Source organism: Botryllus schlosseri, chromosome 12, assembly GCF_051294905.1.
Source record: "Botryllus schlosseri isolate E-star chromosome 12, Bs_hap1, whole genome shotgun sequence".
Lineage (NCBI taxonomy): Eukaryota > Metazoa > Chordata > Ascidiacea > Stolidobranchia > Styelidae > Botryllus > Botryllus schlosseri.
In genome coordinates this window covers 8,642,015-8,662,248 of record NC_137247.1, presented here as the reverse complement: position 1 = coordinate 8,662,248, position 20,234 = coordinate 8,642,015, and the positions used below count along the sequence as shown (strand labels likewise).

The 20,234-nt window shown below is 39.9% G+C and overlaps 1 protein-coding gene across 1 annotated transcript in view; it reads right to left on the bottom strand.

Moving 5' to 3' along the window:
* The window catches only part of LOC145451936 (uncharacterized), a 36,032-nt gene extending 19,273 nt beyond the window's left edge, over positions 1–16,759 (bottom strand). Inside the window, exons 1-2 of the mRNA XM_080330154.1 lie at positions 15,816–16,759; positions 2,661–2,793 (exon numbers count right to left, since the gene is read on the bottom strand). Of these exons, the coding sequence (XP_080186280.1) occupies positions 2,661–2,793; positions 15,816–16,103 (421 nt within the window). The 5' untranslated portion in view covers positions 16,104–16,759. The remainder of the gene's footprint in view (positions 1–2,660; positions 2,794–15,815) is intronic.
* Between the last annotated feature and the right edge of the window lie 3,475 nt (positions 16,760–20,234).

Here is a 20,234-nt window from a genome sequence, read left to right as displayed (position 1 = left end):
TTCTTAGCTTTTTACCACGTTTTGTATGCTGCGATACGGACAATCAAGGTTCAATTTTATCGTCAATTTAATTCTCGTTGATGAATGAACGTTCAGTGGTGAAAGCGTATGATTTCAGTGAACGAAATAATCGTCTTTTTTAGTCGACTCGAATCATTAAAATGAATACTCGATTCAGATTCGAGTACACAAATAATTGTCCCCACCCCTAGTAGTGATTAAATTATAACAAGAAGTAAGTGGGGGGCTAGGGGGCTTGTGGAATTGAACACCCAATGGGACATAAGACCAGTTATTCGATGGGGCTGACAAAGTGTCATGTCGGTCCCGTACTCGACCCAGATTATAATATTAGTTTCCCTGCGATGTACTCATTGATTTAAGCATTTTCGCGAGATTTCATATATGTGTCTTCAGAGATCAGCTTTGCCAGCAGACTGGTACAAACGATTTGATTTTCAAAACGCGCAACTAAAACTAGAACTATATCTACTCACTTTTCAAACTCGCAACTATAGAACTAGACATAGAGCTAACGGCTCGGCTTTGCAAAAGTGGAAACGGGGTAGGGAGGTTGGGGAGGTTCGACTCCCAAAACTCAACCCATGGCTACGCCACTGTTAGTAGCAGTGTTGGGATCAAGTCACTACCTTCGAGTCACGAGTCATCTCGAGTCATTGCACATTTTGACTTGAGTCAAGTCAAGTCAATAGATTTTCGAAGGTGACTCCATTCACGTCACGTTACTCGATTTTTGGAGGTGACTCGAGTCAACTCGAGTCAAGTCAAGTCACTATTCAAGTCAAATTGAATTTTCGAAGTATGAGTGATGATGCAGAGTCATTACATTTTGCAAACTGGGCGAAAGACCGATTAATTGGCCATTTGTCTTTAATCTAATGACGAATATATAGTTAGCCTAAATATACATGTATAAACGCGTTGTATCGGTCACGCAGACGTCGAACTGTCAATAAAATATGCGAGTTACTACCAGAGGTGGTCAGTAACGAAGTACTTCTACTTTTTGAAGTACTTGAAGTAGATTTTTTCTACCCACACTACTTTTTAAGTAGTTATGATTTTAGACTACTTCTACTTCTACTTGACAGTTTTCAGTTTTGTAGGCACAAATAAGCGTAAAATACCTACTTACTTACTTACTTGTGAACCACCACTTCTACTTCTACTTGAGTAGAAATTCCGGCGTTACTTCTACTTCTACTTGAGTAGCGACGGTGACTACTTTGACCCCCTCTGGTTACTACATAGGTACAGGCTACAGTCCGTTATTATCAGCCAAAATAGAGGATATAATACAAGATTCGAAAAGTGGTACAATTCAATACGTCCATCTACATATTCGTGCGAATATAAACGCGTAGGCTATGTTCGTTCGATTTAAACTAATCAAGGGAGTCGGTAAAAAGTGAGCACAGCGTAATGCACAATGAGTCGATTAAGAAACAAAGATACGTTGCTATTAGATTAATCTACTGGCAACGTAAGCTGTGATCGTATCGTTTTCGGTCAATTTGTTTGTGATGTAACAATCGAGGATCAGTGAAACATAATGTCAGTGAATGACTGGCTGCTCTCACAAGTCACACCGGCGTATCGCGAAGAATCCGAGCATATTTAACACTGGGTGGTTAAATCGTCAACGTTTACTTGATGACTTGAAATTGACTCGTAAAGTTTGCTCCTAGTCACGAGTCAATCTACGTTTCTGATGCGTCGAGTCAAGTCAAGTTCATTTTTGCAAAGTGACTCGAGTCAAGTCAAGTCATACGAAAAAGTCGACTCGAGTCTGACTCGAATCAAGTCATGACTCGAGTCATCCCAGCACTGGTTAGTAGTGATGAGTGTTGGCTTGCAATGGTTTCAAATATAACATAACAGAACACCAGTATCATGATTCACGCCGAACGGGACGTATTTTCTAGTTATTCTACATGTAAATGTTTTAAACCGACGTCTGAACGACGCAAGAACTAGAACTACTCAAAAAGTTAATTGGCCATCAACAAACTAAAGGGATAGTTCGCAGAAGTCTTATTGCATGGGGTGTAGGGTTACCATACGTCCTTTTATCTTCTTTTTCGATTTTTTTTTAAAGTGTCCTCGGAGGACGCCTAAATGTCCTCTTTTTTGAAACTTTTGGTTGGAAGTAAGCGGAAATTGGAACGACTTCTTAGAAATCAGCGCCTTTTTTCGGAATTGAAGCCAGAAAAATTACCTTTTTTTATAGTCAACCACCTGAAAGTGTCATGGAAAGTCGGTATTTGGGGAATTGAGTCGGAAAGATGACTTTTTTTTTAGTCCCCAACCACTAACTTGGGTGAGTAAAATTAACCAATATTTCCGGATTTTTCTCCAGCCTTGTAAGTCTGAAATTTTTGAAAAAGTGTCCTCTTCTCAGATTCCTAAAATATGGTATCCCTATGGGGGTGAAGCTTACTCTCACTTTCGGACTGCCCAATAGATATCGATCGGGCTCAAGTCGGGTATATAGCCTCTAGCTAAACCTAACCTATACTCGGTCAATCTATGTTCTGTATTTCCACTTCAAATAATTTCGGACAATCTTATAACTGGTACGCCGTCGATGAATTCGAAGACCGGCGCCGATCTGAAGCATAATAAAAAAAATATCCCACTTGATATCATATTGCTTGGATCCTTGAATAAATTTGCTATGATGGCATCTTCTCCAATGAGCACACCGCCTTGGGAAAATGAGACGCACGATGGTGTGGCGTAGTTTCCTCGTTTATTCGGTATAATTACAACCTATAATGGAAATAGTACTCCATATCAAGCCAGTAAACCATATCACTCAAGCACACCATATCAATAACGTAAAGACATCGGAAACGTATAATAAAAACGCGTTCTAAATAATAACTAACCTCGAATAGATGAAGTGAGAAAAAGTTATTTTAGTCGCTCACTGTGGCATGGCAACTGATTACTTTTACAAGGACGACGTATATACAAAGGTTATCTAGAGCAATAGGTTTCTTACATTGCTTACTTTTTAACCGCGCACTATACACTAGACAGGTTTCAAGGGTGAGATTGAATGAAAAGAGTATGGCACTACCATTCCCTGAGCATGCTAATGACGTATGTAGTAGGAGGTTTAGCTGGTCACTTTTCGCCTGTCTTGCTCGTTTTTACCACGGCAATAATCCCCAGACCCGATGACGGGCGCACAAAAAAAGGCTAACGAAAAGAGCAAAGAATGGCGTTTGAAGGAAAGAGAGTCGAATAAAGATCAACATTGAACAATATTATATCGATCACTAGTGGGTCGAGGTAGATGCTAAATTAAGAGAGCGTAATTGTGTATATCATTGTAGAAGTAGGCCTACATGTACATTGTACATTATGTCTTTTGAGCGGATGAAAATATATAATCCATTGATAATTATTATTAGTGCAGATATTCATTACAATCAATGTAGATGAGGCGTAAAAGCATGATAGTGTAAGTCCCATCAAAAGGCTTTATTTGGTAACCTTGAACTTTTTCTCGCTTGTCACTCGCATTTATATTTCTATGTGGGTAAATTAGCGTCCTGGTGACGATAAACGCCTGCTAACCGGGCTGCTCGGGTTCGATTCCGCGTCGGAGGTTTATTTGGGCTCATCTTACACCACGTCACTGTTCTTACGGTGACAAAAAAGCCCAGAAAATACCCGATGAAAGAACGTACTCACAAGGAATTGAAAGAGCAAAAACTGCGAAATAGGCCGAGGAAGCGAGTGGCGCAATGTGCTAAGCGACATGGTCACGACACCAATGGTTCTTGGTTCGGGTCTCGGCTCTACCATGTTTCTATGTGTCGGAGGTTATCTGGGCTCCGCGCTGTACTAACAGTGTGTTGAAGAAGCCCAGACACAGAGCCAGCCACGCTCTCATAAAGTCGGCAGCTGAGACATGAAGACGGACGCATGCAAGAGAAAGAGTGAAACAGTGAATGCGCTAATTGAAAGTCGTCCAACGAGAAAGCAATGCATGATGTTGAAGTTACTGACTGTAGAATGAATCTGAACTGTACTATGAAACTGAACTGCATCTATGTCTGTTTCGTGACGCACAAGGCCTACACGACGATAAGCGTCACTGTAATACCCGTGTAATAATAATATTAATAATAATAATAACTGTTCACTGAACTGGAAAGCAGCTGGTCCTGACCAGATCAAAAACTTTTGGCTAAAAAAACTAACTGCAACACATTATTACCTAGCGGTGACCTACAATGAGCTTTTATCCTCAACCAGCTCGCACGAGATCCCAGCCTGGTTCACACAAGGGATCACCTATCTTATTTCAAAAAATGAAAACACCAGGGACCCCAAGAACTACAGGCCAATAACATGCCTGACAACCATGTACAAAACACTGACCAAAATCCTGGCAAAACGAAGCTACAAACACCTAGAAAATCTTCTACCGCCTGAGCAGAAAGGATGCAAGGAAGGCGCCCTTGGCTGTAAGGACCACCTGCTCCTTGACAAAACCATTCTTGAAAACTGCAAGAGGAGACACACTAACCTCAGCATGGCATGGATAGATTACAAAAAAGCTTTCGATTCAGTCCCTCACACGTGGATACTGAAAACAATGCGTATGTACAAAATGAATCCGATCATCATCAGATTTATTGAAAATTCAATGAAAAATTGGCATACAAAACTGTTGATCAAACATGACCAAGGTGAAACAGAAACCTGTACAATTCAGATATGCAATGGTATCTTCCAAGGCGACTCATTCTCACCACTTCTATTCTGCCTCAGCTTAGCTCCACTCAGTGAGTTGCTGAGAAAAAATGAAACAGGATACGTGATGAAAAAAGCAGCAAATTCTGAAGGTCAAAAGATTCATCACCTTTTGTTCATGGATGATCTGAAACTGTATGCGAAATCTGATACGGACCTGAATAACCAAATGAAAATTGTGCATGAGTTTTCGGATGATATAAAAATGAAATTTGGCTTGGATAAATGCTCAAAACTTACCATACGACGTGGAAGAGCCACCAGCACTGGCGACATGAACTTCAAAATGGGTGAAACCATAACAGAATTGAATGCTGAAGATCACTATAAATATCTAGGGATCTGTGAAAGCGACAACAATAAACATGCTGCAATGAAATCAAGTCTAAAAAAAGAATACATCAGCAGGCTCAAGTCAATTCTCAAAACTGAACTCAATTCCAAAAACAAAATCAATGCCATAAACAGTCTTGCAGTGCCTGTCTTGAGATATAGCTTTGGTGTGGTGAACTGGCGCAAAGATGAAATTAAAAAATTGGACACAAAGACGAGAAAACTGATGACAATGCACCACATGCATCACCCAAAATCTGACACACAAAGACTGTACATCCCCAGAAAAAAAGGTGGTCGAGGACTACAAGAAATTGAACAAACTTTCAAAACAGAAATCATCGGCTTGTCACAGTACATCAACAACAGCGATAACATTTACTGCAACCTCATTGCACAGGAAGACAAACAGCGCAAAACAAAATCTCTGAGCTATCGTCACGACAAGTACGTCAAAGAAGTCAACATAGAAACAGCTAACCTGTACACTAGGGTGGAGTGAAAATGACTTTTTTTTTTCAAATCAAAAAAGGCCTTCCTCAATCCTGACAAATGACCTAAAACTTCAATTAAAAGTGACTTCAGGGTGTTACCCCCATTTTCCAGCCGGCAACCCCCCAATTTCTGCGCGTGGGGGGGTAAAATGGCCCATCTCGGCAACCGCTGGTCGTAGAGTCATGATATATAGCTCAAAATCTGCGGAAGCATCATGTTTCTATCTGTCTTCTGAAGAAAGTTTTCTCTATTGTGAACACAAAATGAGTTATAGCCAAAAAACTATATATACGCACATTTTTGTTGAAATTCAGCATTTATTCTGACGAATTGTGATCTGTCATTAGTTTTTTTTTAAAGTAAAGTAACACACTGGCAATACCGAATATTGGGCCCATATTACAAATATATTCACAACACAGTCCATTTAAAATCGGTTCAAAACATCATAATGAAACATTCACATTGAACGTCTTATATTAAAAATGCATTCTTTTGTCAAGTTTTTTCATCAGTTTACGAGACTTAATTTTTCGGCGAATGAGGCCATCTCGTCTTTGAAATCCCGAAACGTGCCCTGATGCTTCTGTTACGAGCTTTGCATGATGTTCCATGCACTGTTTGATTGTGGCATGGATGAAACAAAATCAGAGGCTTCTCGCGGCATTCTTCTAACTCTGCATCAGTTAAGTGCTCAATCGCTGGAGAAAGTTGTTGATATAAGGTTCAATATCAACCAACTCGTGGTATACCTTTGCTTCCAAGTTCAACTTTGAGACGCAGAATAAACGAACAGGACCGCAGTTCAATTGGTTGGAACCGCTATGACTCTCAATGTCCAGGAGTGAATTTTATTCAGCGGCATGTTTTCGAATCGCCAGCACCTTGGTCACACCCAATTGAAAAAAACTACGTGGAAGTGCATCTTGTTGGTCAGTTACTCAATTCAAAAAGCTCTCGCCACCACTTATGGCCTTTCAAAAGCTACCATAGGAAATTGTTAGTGACTTAAGTAAGGACCAGTTATATGCTTATAAATGTGCTGGGCAATTATTCAAGGAAATGCTGATGATGATCTGGCTTACTTGGAGGTTGGACCACCGGTTGCGCATTCAAGATGGCTAACTTTAGGATGCAGTGCAGAGTTTTACGGTATTATGTAACAGTTGATGAACCGCCTCTGAACCTAGAGATTCTGGTTCGTTTTTGCCTTGAAGTATATTTTCCGACTTGGTTTGAGATCAAGGGAGACAAACATATAAAACATGGACCCAGAAACATCTTCAACTTGATTCAACAGGTTTTGAATTTCTCTGACCGAAACGTTCGGAAAATTGCTTTGAATGTGGTGACAAGAGACGGTTATTTCACAAACCCCGAAAATATTATGATTGCAATGCTGGTAGATGATAATGAAGACATACGAAATAAGGGTGTGACCAAGGTGCTTGCGTTTCAAAAACATGCCGCTGAATAAAATTCACTTGTGGACATTGAAAGTCATAGCAGTTCCAACCAATTGAACTGGGGTCCTATTCGTTTATTCTGTGTCCCAAAGCCAAGGCATACCACGAATTGGTTGATATTGAACCTTATCAACAACTTCCTCCAACGATTGAGCACTTAACTGATGCAGAGTTAGAAGAATGCCGCGAGAAGCCTCTGATTTTGTTTCATCCATGCCACAATCAAACAGTGGAACGACATGTAAAGCTCGTAACAGAAGTATCAGCACTAGTTTCGAGATTTCAAAGACGAGATATGGCCTCATTCGCCGAAAAATTAAGTATCGTAAACTGATGAAAAAACTTGACAAAAGAATGCATTTTTAATAAAAGTCGTTAAATGTGAGTGTTTCATTATGATGTTTTGAACCGATTTTAAAAGGACTGTGTTGTGAATATATTTGTAATATGGGCCCAATATTCGGTATTGCCAGTGTGTTACTTTACTTTAAAAAAAAACTAATGACAGATCACAATTCGTCAGAATAAATGCTGAATTTCAACAAAAATGTGCGTATATATAGTTTTTTGGCTATAACTCATTTTGTGTTCACAATAGAGAAAACTTTCTTCAGAAGACAGATAGAAACATGATGCTTCCGCAGATTTTGAGCTATATATCATGACTCTACGACCAGCGGTTGCCGAGATGGGCCATTTTACCCCCCCACGCGCAGAAATTGGGGGGTTGCCGGCTGGAAAATGGGGGCAACACCCTGAAGTCACTTTTAATTGAAGTTTTAGGTCATTTGTCAGGATTGAGGAAGGCCTTTTTTGATTTGAAAAAAAAAAGTCATTTTCACTCCACCCTACTGTACACTGCAGAAAACACTGTTGCTAAACCCACAACAATAGCAAAAGCAGCACGAGTCCGATACAAAAATGCAACGCTCAAAATGAGAGAAACGATATGGGAGTCGATGCCTCTTCATGGACAGCACAAGAAGTTAACTTCACAGCCCCATGTAGACGAGCTTTCATGGACCTGGCTATCCAGCTCTGGCCTGAAACCGGCAAGCGAAGGATTCATTTTCGCAGCACAAGACCAATCGCTTCCTACAAAATACTATCGCAAAAGAATTCTGAAGCAAAACACGGACGGCAAATGCAGAATGTGCCACAACCAAAATGAAACTGTAGCACATCTCATGTCCGGCTGTGGTGCACTTGCAGCTACCGAATACACATGGAGACACAATAGGATTGGTCACTACATTCATCTTGAATTATGCAAACATTTTGACATCACCACTTCGACAAAAAATTGGTACGATTACAGCCCAGCACCAGTGACAGAAAACGAACAAGTAAAAATTCTGTGGGATGTACCAGTTATAACTGACCGCGAAATCAGGAGCAACCGCCCGGATATAATCGTCAAACTAAAAAAGAAAAGAGAATGCTTATTCATTGAACTGGCTGTCCCAGCTGATCACAACCTACTGCAAAAAGAATCAGAAAAATACTCCAAATACGCAGACCTCAAAATGGAATGTGAGAAAATGTGGCGATGCAAAATAAACATTGTACCGATAGTCATTGGTGCTACAGGGGTCGTGAGCAAAAAACTCATGAGACATATCCAACAAATTCCGGGTAACGTTCGATTCGACATGATCCAAAAGATCACATTATTGGGCACTGTGCACATTCTTCGGAAGGCCCTGAATGCACCACTGGACTAAAATTACACTTGTGAATCACAGCATAATTTCTGTAATTTCGATTCTTCATCTTCAATCATCTCTACCTCTGCTCTGTAACCCTTGCCAATTCTTCATCTGCTGCAGTTCTGTAATCTGACTTCTCCGTGTATTGCATAGGAATAACAATTTGAATGTATTACTGAAATTTTAAAAATTTACTCCAATCTCGCCATTTTCCTTTGGGGGCAGGTTGCTCCCCGGATTATGTGTGTATCTACCAGTTTTACTGTGAATAAAGAGAATAATAACTGTGAAATAGGTCACTATGTCGATATGGAGGCTAGTTTAAGAGATCGCGCTGGTCGGTATCCTCCTATCTGTTCATTACATCGCAGTGTGTCTTATCGCATGTACAGTGTACAGTGCGTGTGTCTTGATCAGATAGAAATATAATCTCACGATTCATTGATAACTTGTGTTTTTGCAACTTTTGCGACTTTTTTCTGCTTCCGGCAGCTTCTTAGATACTCACAATATGTAGTATTTTGTTTTCAGCCGTTCGTGAGAATTTTATATTGCAACTTCAACTTGTTCCTATTTTTCATATAACACTGCATCTTTTATCAAGAATTGAGCAAAATGTAAAGGAGTGATTTAAAAACATGCTATAAAACCGCGATCGATTTGGTTTGATTTGCATAAAAAAGAGCAATGTGATGGATTAGCTATATCTCAATGATATCTATGACGCAAAAGTTGGCTTGCATAACCTTAAACATAGAAAGTCAGCAACTCCAAATTAGAAGTGGAAGCATGACTTGGCTATAGGCTAAGCCAGCACAAAGGACATAGGTTTTGGCTAGTCTTGTTGAGATATCTTAGTTAGTTAATTAGTCATTTTCACTCCAAGTAGTACTTTGAATCTTAGATTGATATAAATGTATATTAAGATCGCTTGATTAATTCACTGTCGTTACCTTTTTTCAAATTATAATCAGAAATGAGAGTATCTACTATCTAGTACCCGTTGATTTATAAATCATACATCTATTTATTGGCTTCATATTGCTTTACCTAGTATGTTGCCATGGCTACTGTCTTTGTTATATATTTGTGTTTATTATTGTCTTCTATTTGTGATTATTATTTTCTTTCATGTTGCAGATTGTCCACTGTTATATTTATTGGGATGAGTGCACTTGATTATTTCACTGCCATGGAGGTGACGAGTAACAAGGCCTTCATAGGCCATATCGTCACCTCCAGTCAACTTTTTCTGTTTGACGAAGCAATAAAATGTCTGTCTGTCTGTCTGTCGGTCTGTCTGTTCAAATTCCAGGTACGTTACCATTTCACGGACGCCCAAGCGTGACCGTCGAAAATTACATTTTCACTGGGTCACCTTTTTCAGGCCATTGACATTGTTAAAGTCGCCAACACGACTGAATTTTGCTGTAATACCTTCGATCAATTTTGCTGACCTAGGTGTTTGGGATATGGTATTTGACTTGCTTTGCTTATAGGTTTGCTGTTTGACTTTTTGCGGGAAATTATTTCCGCGTGATGGTATTTTCTTGCTGCTGCTCCGGCAAAAAATATAATTCTCAGTGGTCTCGCCAGGCCGTCCTTGCAATGGGAAGTACCAAATTTGACAGTTCTGGGGGAGCTGTTAGCGAAATGCTGTCATCTAGGTTTCAAATCCAAAGAACATACCATGTATGCATGATCGATTGAATAGTGCAGAAAGAACGGAACTGCGTAGCTATACAACGGAACATTTCGAGTATATATGATACCCTAACGATGTTTAACACCTTGTTCATAAATGCAACTTTTTACTGCAACATTTTCAACATTTTATTACAAAAGACTTGTCCTAGTGATAACATCCGAAACGCTTGCAAGACCGTGTGATCTCTGCCATCACGAACTAAGTGAATCATTAATATGAAAGTAAACAACAGGCCTACACACGATTAACTTTTGCCTCGACAGGACCATGTATATTTTATCGGCCAACAGTATGCATGCATATATTTGAGGCAAACAAATTGCAATTGTAATAGATAAGCTTGACTAAACTACGGATAGGACAAGCACAGAGCACTATGTTTTGCAACGATTTCTGCAGCAAATCATTCAAATATGTTGTTTGTGGTTTTCATGGTGTTTGTCGATTACATATATAGCATACGGTCGCATTCCGACGGAAAGTCGTCATGGTTCATCTGGACGTCATATACTCATGTTAAATTGGCTACTGGCAACTTCGCACCGAGGAGAGGCTTACTGGTGTTCTGTGCCATCACTGATTTTTTTAGATGACTTGCGTATAGAAATTTTCGACTGTATCAGCAGAACAACGCGGCAGGCTTACTATATATGCACCACATTCGCAAGTACAAGTGCTAGGAAAAGTTATCTGGATTCCATTTCTAGTCACGCAGAGCGCAAAAAAATTTCAACCTGGAAAATTAATTTCGTAAAAAATATTTGTTGTTCGATATATTACTGTGAAACATTTATCCATTCTTAGCCTACGTCAGTGGTTCCCAACCGGGGGGAATTTCCCCCTTTGGGGAATTTCGAAACTTTTAGGGGGGAATTTGGATTTAGCGTTGTAACGAAAGATACACTGTGTTCGCAACATTTTCGACTTTTATGTTATAGAACTGCAAGTTCGAAACTAGTCCTTTGAAGGTATCTATTGGTGGATTCATATGCCTTAATAATCTTCCACCCCTTGAAAATGTGACGCGCGTGAGCGATGTCGTTAGGTCCGCGACAGCCTCTCGACCATATTGCTACCAAGCAGGAAAAAGTCGGGGAGAATTCAGTACAAAGAGGCCGTTGGAGAAAATGTTTACCTTTCAATCCAACATCTCTGCTAGCGTGAAAAACACGAAATTCATTGATTGAACTCACGGCCATCGCAAAAGCGAATTTGGTGATTTATTTGTAGTCAGGAGCTACCCGACCAGTAAAAAACAAGCCAAATTTAGAGCAATTTTACCACAACGGAAAGTAATAGCCTAATTTCTTTTGATCTAGATAAATTTTTGATAACAATCAGTGGTGGCCCTGCGATTGGGGGGTCCTGGGCGAGACTTCCAGTGGGACCTATAAGTATTTAATCGCAGGTTTTGGGGGGCTTCACCTACAGACCCCCCTCGCTTTTATTATTACCAACTTAAATAAATTAGCCATATGGACCAGAATTACGTCACTCACGTGTATGACACTGTAACACGGTTTTGAATTAGGCTTCAATGTTGAATTGTTGTAGCTCCTGGGACTTCTTTTATTATAAATTGTAAAATTATAAAATAAGTGACCCGGTTAAATATATCTCATGTCTTCATGTTGAAGATGTATGGCATGTAGCGTGAAATAATGAAACGGCTATACAACTGCTACAGGCTACCACTGCTACAGGCCTGCTACAGGCTACCACTTTTATTTGGCAAACTATCGAGTGACATTAGTAACAAGCCAACACACCACGTCAATGTTTGATTATCGGGTTATGGAACTTTTCTAACAAATGCAGAGATTTGACGATTGACCCATCTGTACGGAACCATCTTTATGGTTGGTACAATGATTTCCACGTTTATTTGCTATAATCCTTGGAAAAGCACTTAAACCAAAGATGGGGGATCCTTCGACCAAGGGCCCCTGGGCGACCGACCACACCAAAAGCCACCACTGATAACAATACACCTAGTGTCAAATAATTGATATGGAAGTTGTCAGCGGTACTTTACGAAAGTGTAATGCGGTCCGCATTCAACATAGTTAGGGCATATCCGAATACCTTTTGGCATATATTGCTCAGTCACCAAATGGCTGTGCGTTAAAAAGCAACTTCTTAGTAACAGGCAACTTTTTCTTAGGGGGGGGGGGGGAATTTCAGCTCAAATATCGACCAAGGCGTCCACGAGCCGAAAAAGATTGGGGACCACTGGCCTACGTGATCGAATTAACCGGTAAAGAGCTGATGGAAGGGTGACATCGAAAATGATAATGCTTTTATTAATCACTTTGTGCATGTTGTTATTTTTAATCTCCCATCAGGATTTTAGGCAAAGTCGAAGTATATATTGGAATCGCAAAAACGTAGGCGTACCAGAAAAACCTAAGTTCGTGAGACGAACACGATTCCGACTTGGTGTGTCTTTTTGGAGTGCATCATTCTCCTCTGCGGTTCGCATTTGTACGCTAGGGTTCAGTTTACACTACTACATTAGAAACTAAAAATACAAGTCAAGTGAATACAATTTTCAAGTTGAATGAAAATCTTAGATATTTGGGAACTAATTCGTCAATTCAAATTGCATCTTGACGGCCGCTAAGACACGCTAATTTTACTACGTGTAGAGCGCCGAATAATTATTGATTCCCGGCTGCTGCTGTTGTTGTTTGTGGTATTCATGGTGTTTGTCAACTACTGTTTCTGCGCGATAGTCTAAGTCAGGGGCGGGCAACATATGGCCCGCGGGTCGGATCGGGCCCGCGACGGGATTTTGTGTGGCCCGCCGACAGTTTTCGATCTTACGTGATGATGAAGCCCGCGCCGCCGTCTATACAGGCCTTTAGGCGCAAACATTTTCGAGCATGAACATTAGCAAGACAAAGCGACCTTCCAATACAACTGATGTTCACCGCATTGACGTAGGCAGGGGAGAATGGGACCATGCCATTCCCAAATATTTCGAGAATATTCGTAATATTTATAAATAGTGGAACATTTTCGGGCAGATGGAATCAAATTAAAAAAAATTCGCGCGCTTCGCGCGATTTAGTGTCTCTACGTACGTGTCATGATTATGAGAATACAGTATCATAGATACACTAGAATAGCCCGAGGCCGTTGGGTTGCAGGAGTTTTCAACGAAGTAATTAATAAGGATGAACCCGCCCGAAGTGAATAATGTGCGGTAAGCTCATGAATGTATATTCTTATGCCATGATCAATGTTCAAAATTATAATTACACGAGCTGTCAATTTTCGAAGAAACCACTTACTCATACACTCACTCAAATTCAGTCATTTATGCAACAAATTTCTAGACTAGATGCCATATATACTCTGATTTCAATCACTTTCATATTACCGATCTGGGCTCGCCCGTGAATCGGTCACCCAACTCAGATATAGTTCGCAACTGCAGGAATGTGTGCGTCTCTGAATTGTATGTACAAAGGGTAGTGCATGGTAGGATTGACGGATCTGTGGCGCGTTCCCACCGGGGGAGTTACCCTAAACTCATAAAAAAAATTCAGGAATCCGGCCCCTCTCATGTTCATGTTCCCGTATCCGGCCCACCGGATGGAGAAGTTGCCCGCCCCTGGTCTAAGTCCTGCGCTGCCGATTATAGGCGCAGAAGCCTGTCTAATGGGGCTATCTACGGACGCTAATCGTTGTAATTCATACACGAGTTCCATGACTTTAATAACGCAATAACACGCTCAAGTTGGATTCGAATGAAGATAGCCGACAATGAGTGTAGCAACAGCAACATGTAACTTGGTGAAGATAGCATGAGGCACGTAGTACAGCAACAGCAACGTACGACCGACGTACGGAATAACGTAGGACGAAAGTAAGTAAGGAACGTAAGTAAGTTCAGGAAAGAATGTAAGTGAGTCGAGTAAGTAAGATTTTCAATTAATTTCGCGTCGACGTAAATAACCAACAAATGGTGGTTCGCAGACGCCTAATATAGCGGTATAGCCTTTCTGAGAAGATTAACAAATGAAATGCGTAAGCGCAAACACTGCCCCATTTGACTGATCCCAGTCAACAGAATTATCAATGTAATACACGTTCCGATCACTCGAATCATCATTCACATATAGGCAAAGTGAAGTCGTACAATGACCAATAATCTATAGGAGCTACTGAATCTTCGATCAAAAATACGTTCAATATATCACCCTAAATAGTAGAAGGGCGTTCACTAGCTCTACAAGCGACGAGGATGAATCACTTTTAAAATGGTATATTATATATAGTATATATAGTGGAAAATACGCTGTATTCCTGATAGGCGTCCTGGATGGCTCGTATAAATACCCGACCCTCCACGCACTATGGTTCTTGTACAAAACTTCGTGTTATTTTTGTATAAAAATATTTGGTAGGTTTGTGCGGATCAATTTTTTTGCAAAGAAATTGCGGATGGTGCTCAAAAAGGTTGAAAAGCACTGGTATAAATGAATCTCTGGAGAGTACTCAAAGTATAGGTTGTATAAAAAATATATTCGGTCAAGATTTCACAACTAATTGGGTGTGACTATAGACTTTCGAAATTGCAAGAATCATTTTCACGACTAACAGCAAATAGCTAATACCACTACAAATCCGTGAAACTTTTAAAATATATCCAGTTACGCTTTAAATTTGACGACGGCCATTTTGGGTTTGTGGTCCAGCAGTTGCGGTTCTGAGTACATCATATGCTGTTCCAAGTTCCCAACTATAGTATAGGAATTCCTTTTGTCCGCAAAAGTTAGGTTTTGATCAAAATTACCTACGATATGGAATGCAAAGTGACATGTTAACAAAATTGAAAATCGGTCAATGTTGTAATTCGTAGAGCAAAACGAGTGTTGGAATTGCTTGCTACAGTCGATTGTTGCTATTCACTGCCAATCACATGACTGAAGTCTTGCAAATAACATGTTGGTTTGCTGAGTGGATCGTGTGTGCACATTTGATCGAGGGTCGGGCCTGAAGCTGATCATCTGCATGTATTTCAAATTCGCTTCGCCGCATTTATTGAAATTCCACCATGTTCTGGCCCGTCGAGACATTTGAAGTAAAATAAATTTGGCGAAATGAATGTATTTTATCCTGGAATAATAAGACGAACAGAGCTAAGCTCTTGATCAATTTCATAATTTCCCGATATCTCTGTGGACCACCTCAACATGTTCCTCAGTGGCCCACTGTGGTAAAGACTATGAAGACTGGCGAGCCCGTAATGAGTTAAATAACACAAGCAATAACTGGAAATCGGCGTGCAGGACATCTTACCTTCCCATCAACAACAGCGGCGACAGAAGCAGACGAATATCCCAAGTCAATCCCGATGGTAGCCATTTTCTGCTTGCAGTGCACTTGACAATGTATTAGAATACGGGTAACCTGCATGTGACACACCAAATTAGCAGATTCTGATGGTCCGAAGTTGAGGTTCCCGTTCGCGTTCGGTGTGCGAGCCTCAGAAATTAGGAGGTTCACGTTCACAAACCAACCTTGGTAGGTTATGATGTTGATGTTTGTGGTATTCAGTTTTTCGACTACAATATGGCCAATGGTCATCTACACCAGGCCGATATTCCTTATCACGATTTCATATCAGACTGCTTGTAGCACGGTCCAATTATTGGATTTTGTAAGACACCGCTTACGCGCATTGCATAGCGAGGTTGGGCCTAGATAAATATCCCATGTCGGGTAGCAATTCTGGAATCGACCTTGGTCGGACTCGTACCAGCAACCCATTGTTGATGTTATTGTGGATCGTACCATTACGCCAGGATTGTAATGAATCGAGTCACTTTTTTTCTGATGACTGGACTTGTCTTGACACCAGTCATTTTCTCAAAATGCGGAAATGACTCGTCTCTACTTGAAGTTAATCTCTATATTGACTCGACTTGGACTCGAGAAATTGCGCATGACTCGAACCAAGTCATGTGACTCGATACTCGGACGGCAAACACCGACATTTCCTTGTAATTTCGAAGAATAGTAAAGTAAGCACACTATATTGGGATTACGTCTATTGTACTGGTACTTGAAAATGCGACCAGAAACTGCTATAAGTAAGGAAAATTAGAATGATATAAATGCGAACCATTCGATATCACCAAACAGAGTTATAAAAAGTGGGTTTAACACATGGGTCGCCAACTCAAAACGGGTTGCGGGTCACTTTTCATATTCCGTAGAGGCCGCGGGCCGCGTGATTTCAATATTGTAGTAATATTGGCTATACTAGGGTCGCATTTAAAACAAAAATCAATTTAAAACAAACATGTTTAGAACAGGGCCATTGTTTAAAACATGCTTTTTATTGTTTTTTAAAGCCATGACGTCACGAATATTGAATTGTAACATCATAGTGGATTGACATTGACAATTGAAAATACAGGGTATATATAGTTCCTTTGACGAATTATCTGTACAATTGCTGTTGAACCGACTATTTTGAGGGTTCCAGCCATCCCATATCGATATACATCGGCTATATATCGGGTGGTAATTGTTCGTAGGCTGATACATACAAAGTGTTTTTGGGAAAGTATTCACACAACTATGGTATAATTTTACAACTTAAAAAAAACATAATTTTTAAGGCCTTTGTTTAATACTCACTTTAAAACATGTTTCAAACAAATTGTTTTAATAAAGGCCTTTTTATAAAAAGAACAGGTCGCATGCGGCCCGCGGGCCGCGTGTTGGCGACCCCTGGTTTAACAAGACTTTAACCGGAAACTGATCAGTGAACACAATGTCATGGACTCGGACTCGAGTCATAATACCATGACTCAGACTCGACCCTCTGCTCGCTGACTTGGACTCGAACTTGATTCGGTGGTGAATTGAAAATGACTCGACTTGACTCAAGTCAAAACTATAAGAGTGAGATTGACTTGTGACTAGGAGCATTGTGACTTGGTTACAACCCTGCATTACGCTATCCCGCCACTCTTGGTAAGTTATACACTGTATATTATTTTGATATATTACAATATTTCACGTCTTTTATAACATCTTTGGTTGACATTATTTCCTTTTCACCTTCGGACCACGCTCTGCTTAACGCCGGCAGCATGACATGAAACTGAGCACTAAACGATCATATAGCTTGTCAATTTCAAAAGTCCTATTTGCTTTGTCAGAAGAGTTTTCACGAAATATTAAGCTTTCCGTTTGTGAACATATGCTGTGAGCTCTCTGCTATATGACCTTGGCCCGTAATCACACAACAAGAACGAAATACATTATATGTAGTTAAGTATCGAATTGTGCTTGCTCAACCAATCAATTATTGACATCAACGGAATTGATGACTAATGTACAAAGTCTACATCGGACAAATCTAATGCGTTGGGTTCGATTGCAGATAACTAGCCTACGGATAGATACACAACACCCGTCTTCATTCTCAGCAATCTGAACGCAACATAATTGCTAATCCCATAGCTGACGACCCGCGTGCTTAAATTCAATAAAGTTGATCTTTTTTGAAAGCTACTGTCGCATTGATTCCGAAAATATACATTAAGATCTAATCAGGGCAATGGAACCCCCTTGAAATACACCTCAAAGTTTGAAAATTGGCTGAATTTAAGCACGCGGGATTAGCAATTATGTTGCGTTCAGATTGATGAGCAGTAATTTCCTCCGGGTAATCAAGCGTGACGACGGTTGTTGCGTATCTATCCGTAGGTTAGTTATCTATAGTTCGCTATGAAGCTCGCATAATTGCAAAAACAAAGTTGCAACCAGATTTGGATCAATTGTAATTTGTAATTGAGCTGAATGTACTAATTACATTTTTTCCATGTAATTGTAATTGGAATTGAAATCGAAGCATTTCTATTTTGTGTAATTGTAATTGCAATTGTAATTGTAATTTGATGAAAATTTTGATAATTACAATTTCAATTACATTATTATTGAAACATGACGATCACGACATAAAATAATTAGCCTATTTACATCGGTGTTCCATGCGTGCTAGATAATTCAGTCGTGCTAAACTGTTTCCCATACTTCAGTAGCAACAAAAAACGTAGCGAATTACACCCATATTATAAGGCCTCTAGTTCAGTCGAAGAGCAATACGGAGAAATTGTGTCGCATACGGTTTTAACACTTTGAGCGATTAGTATACGTTAATTAAAAATATGACAGATCGTAAAAATGCCATATAGTGTATAGCTTTATTTTCGAAAAATATAAGGCATTGCTACACTTGCTTTTATACTTCAACGTGTATGTTCTTCAGACAAAAGAACTGAAACTATAATTAGAACTCGAAGTATAATACTCGTAATTGAAAGAAAAATACAAAAACTACATCTAAAAAGCGCAAAATATATTTCATGTCTTTTGTCCAGAAATTTTCAACGGTGGTCTGCTAAAACAGGTCTAACGTCAAAAAAGTCAAAGTCCACTTTTTCTGATTAGGATAAGTCATGGGCTTCTAGGTATAATAGGTAATTGCTAGTTGCGAAACGGTAGTTTCAAACTTCATGGGGGTCAGCCGGGCCATACTTACTGTGAGGAAATATTTGATATAGGCAACAATGCGGTGTGAACAGAACCACCCAACTCGATATCTACTTTCGTGAAAACATATTTGTCACTCCGTATCTACTGTGCGCGAAGCGAAACGAAAATTCTGGGTATTACATTACTTTTATGAAAATTAAATGTTGGTACTACGTGAAAACAGTCCCGAAATTACTTAGGCTATTTGTCTTATTGGGGAATAAACTACTTCTACTTGACAAACTGAAAATAGCGAAAAGTAAGTAAGTAGTTCACAAAATATCATGAAGTAGAAGTAGAAGTAGCGAAAAAAATATCTTCTTGAGGAAGTACCAGAAGTAGAGGAAAACTACTTGAGTACTTCGAAAAAATAAAGTACTTCGTTACTGACCAGTGACCACCTCTGCATACAATAAATAAGGTTTTATACAGCGTGGAAATTACAACCGTCTTATTGAATATTTAGTTCGATGCTGTGTAATTTCCTTCTATGTCTATACGCATATATAACCGCGGAAGCGTCTTTCGGTGTAATGAGTTATACCAGCGTAAAATTCTTGAGCTACTCTATATTAAAGGTCGACCGATTTATCGGTATGACCTATTATCGAGGCCGATGTTTGGAACTTTCCCGATAATCGACATCGGCCTATGAGAACCGATATCGCTGCCGATATTTTATATTAAAAAATTCCAACATTTTCTTGAAATTCAATGCTCCGTGTTCTCAATCTCTAGAAATCGACGACGCAAAGGGCGATATGTGACATCGACACTTCAAAGTCTGATCCGCTGAGCTGATCGTGCTCGCGACTCATCAGACCAGAGCCTTGAGGCTCTTATTAGACACATATACCCGACGTAACGCCGGACCGACAATATGGCACGTTGTAACGTAAAACAGCGCCGCATCTGTGCAGTCAGGTCTAGGACGTACCGCGAGATACCATGAACTGTGCGTGTTCTGTGATTAGCCACACGATGCGAAATTACGTTTGAACATCGCAGCAACTTTAGAAAGAGAAAAATATTATTGCTCTGTATCACGTTTTGCGTTAGCGTAAATTTCAGTGCACGTGCATCATTTAGCAACTATTCTTTCCGATTTCAGTTTGCTTGTTTGTTGTTCTCGGGCAGGTACAAATGCGATCTCGCCTAATATAAAAA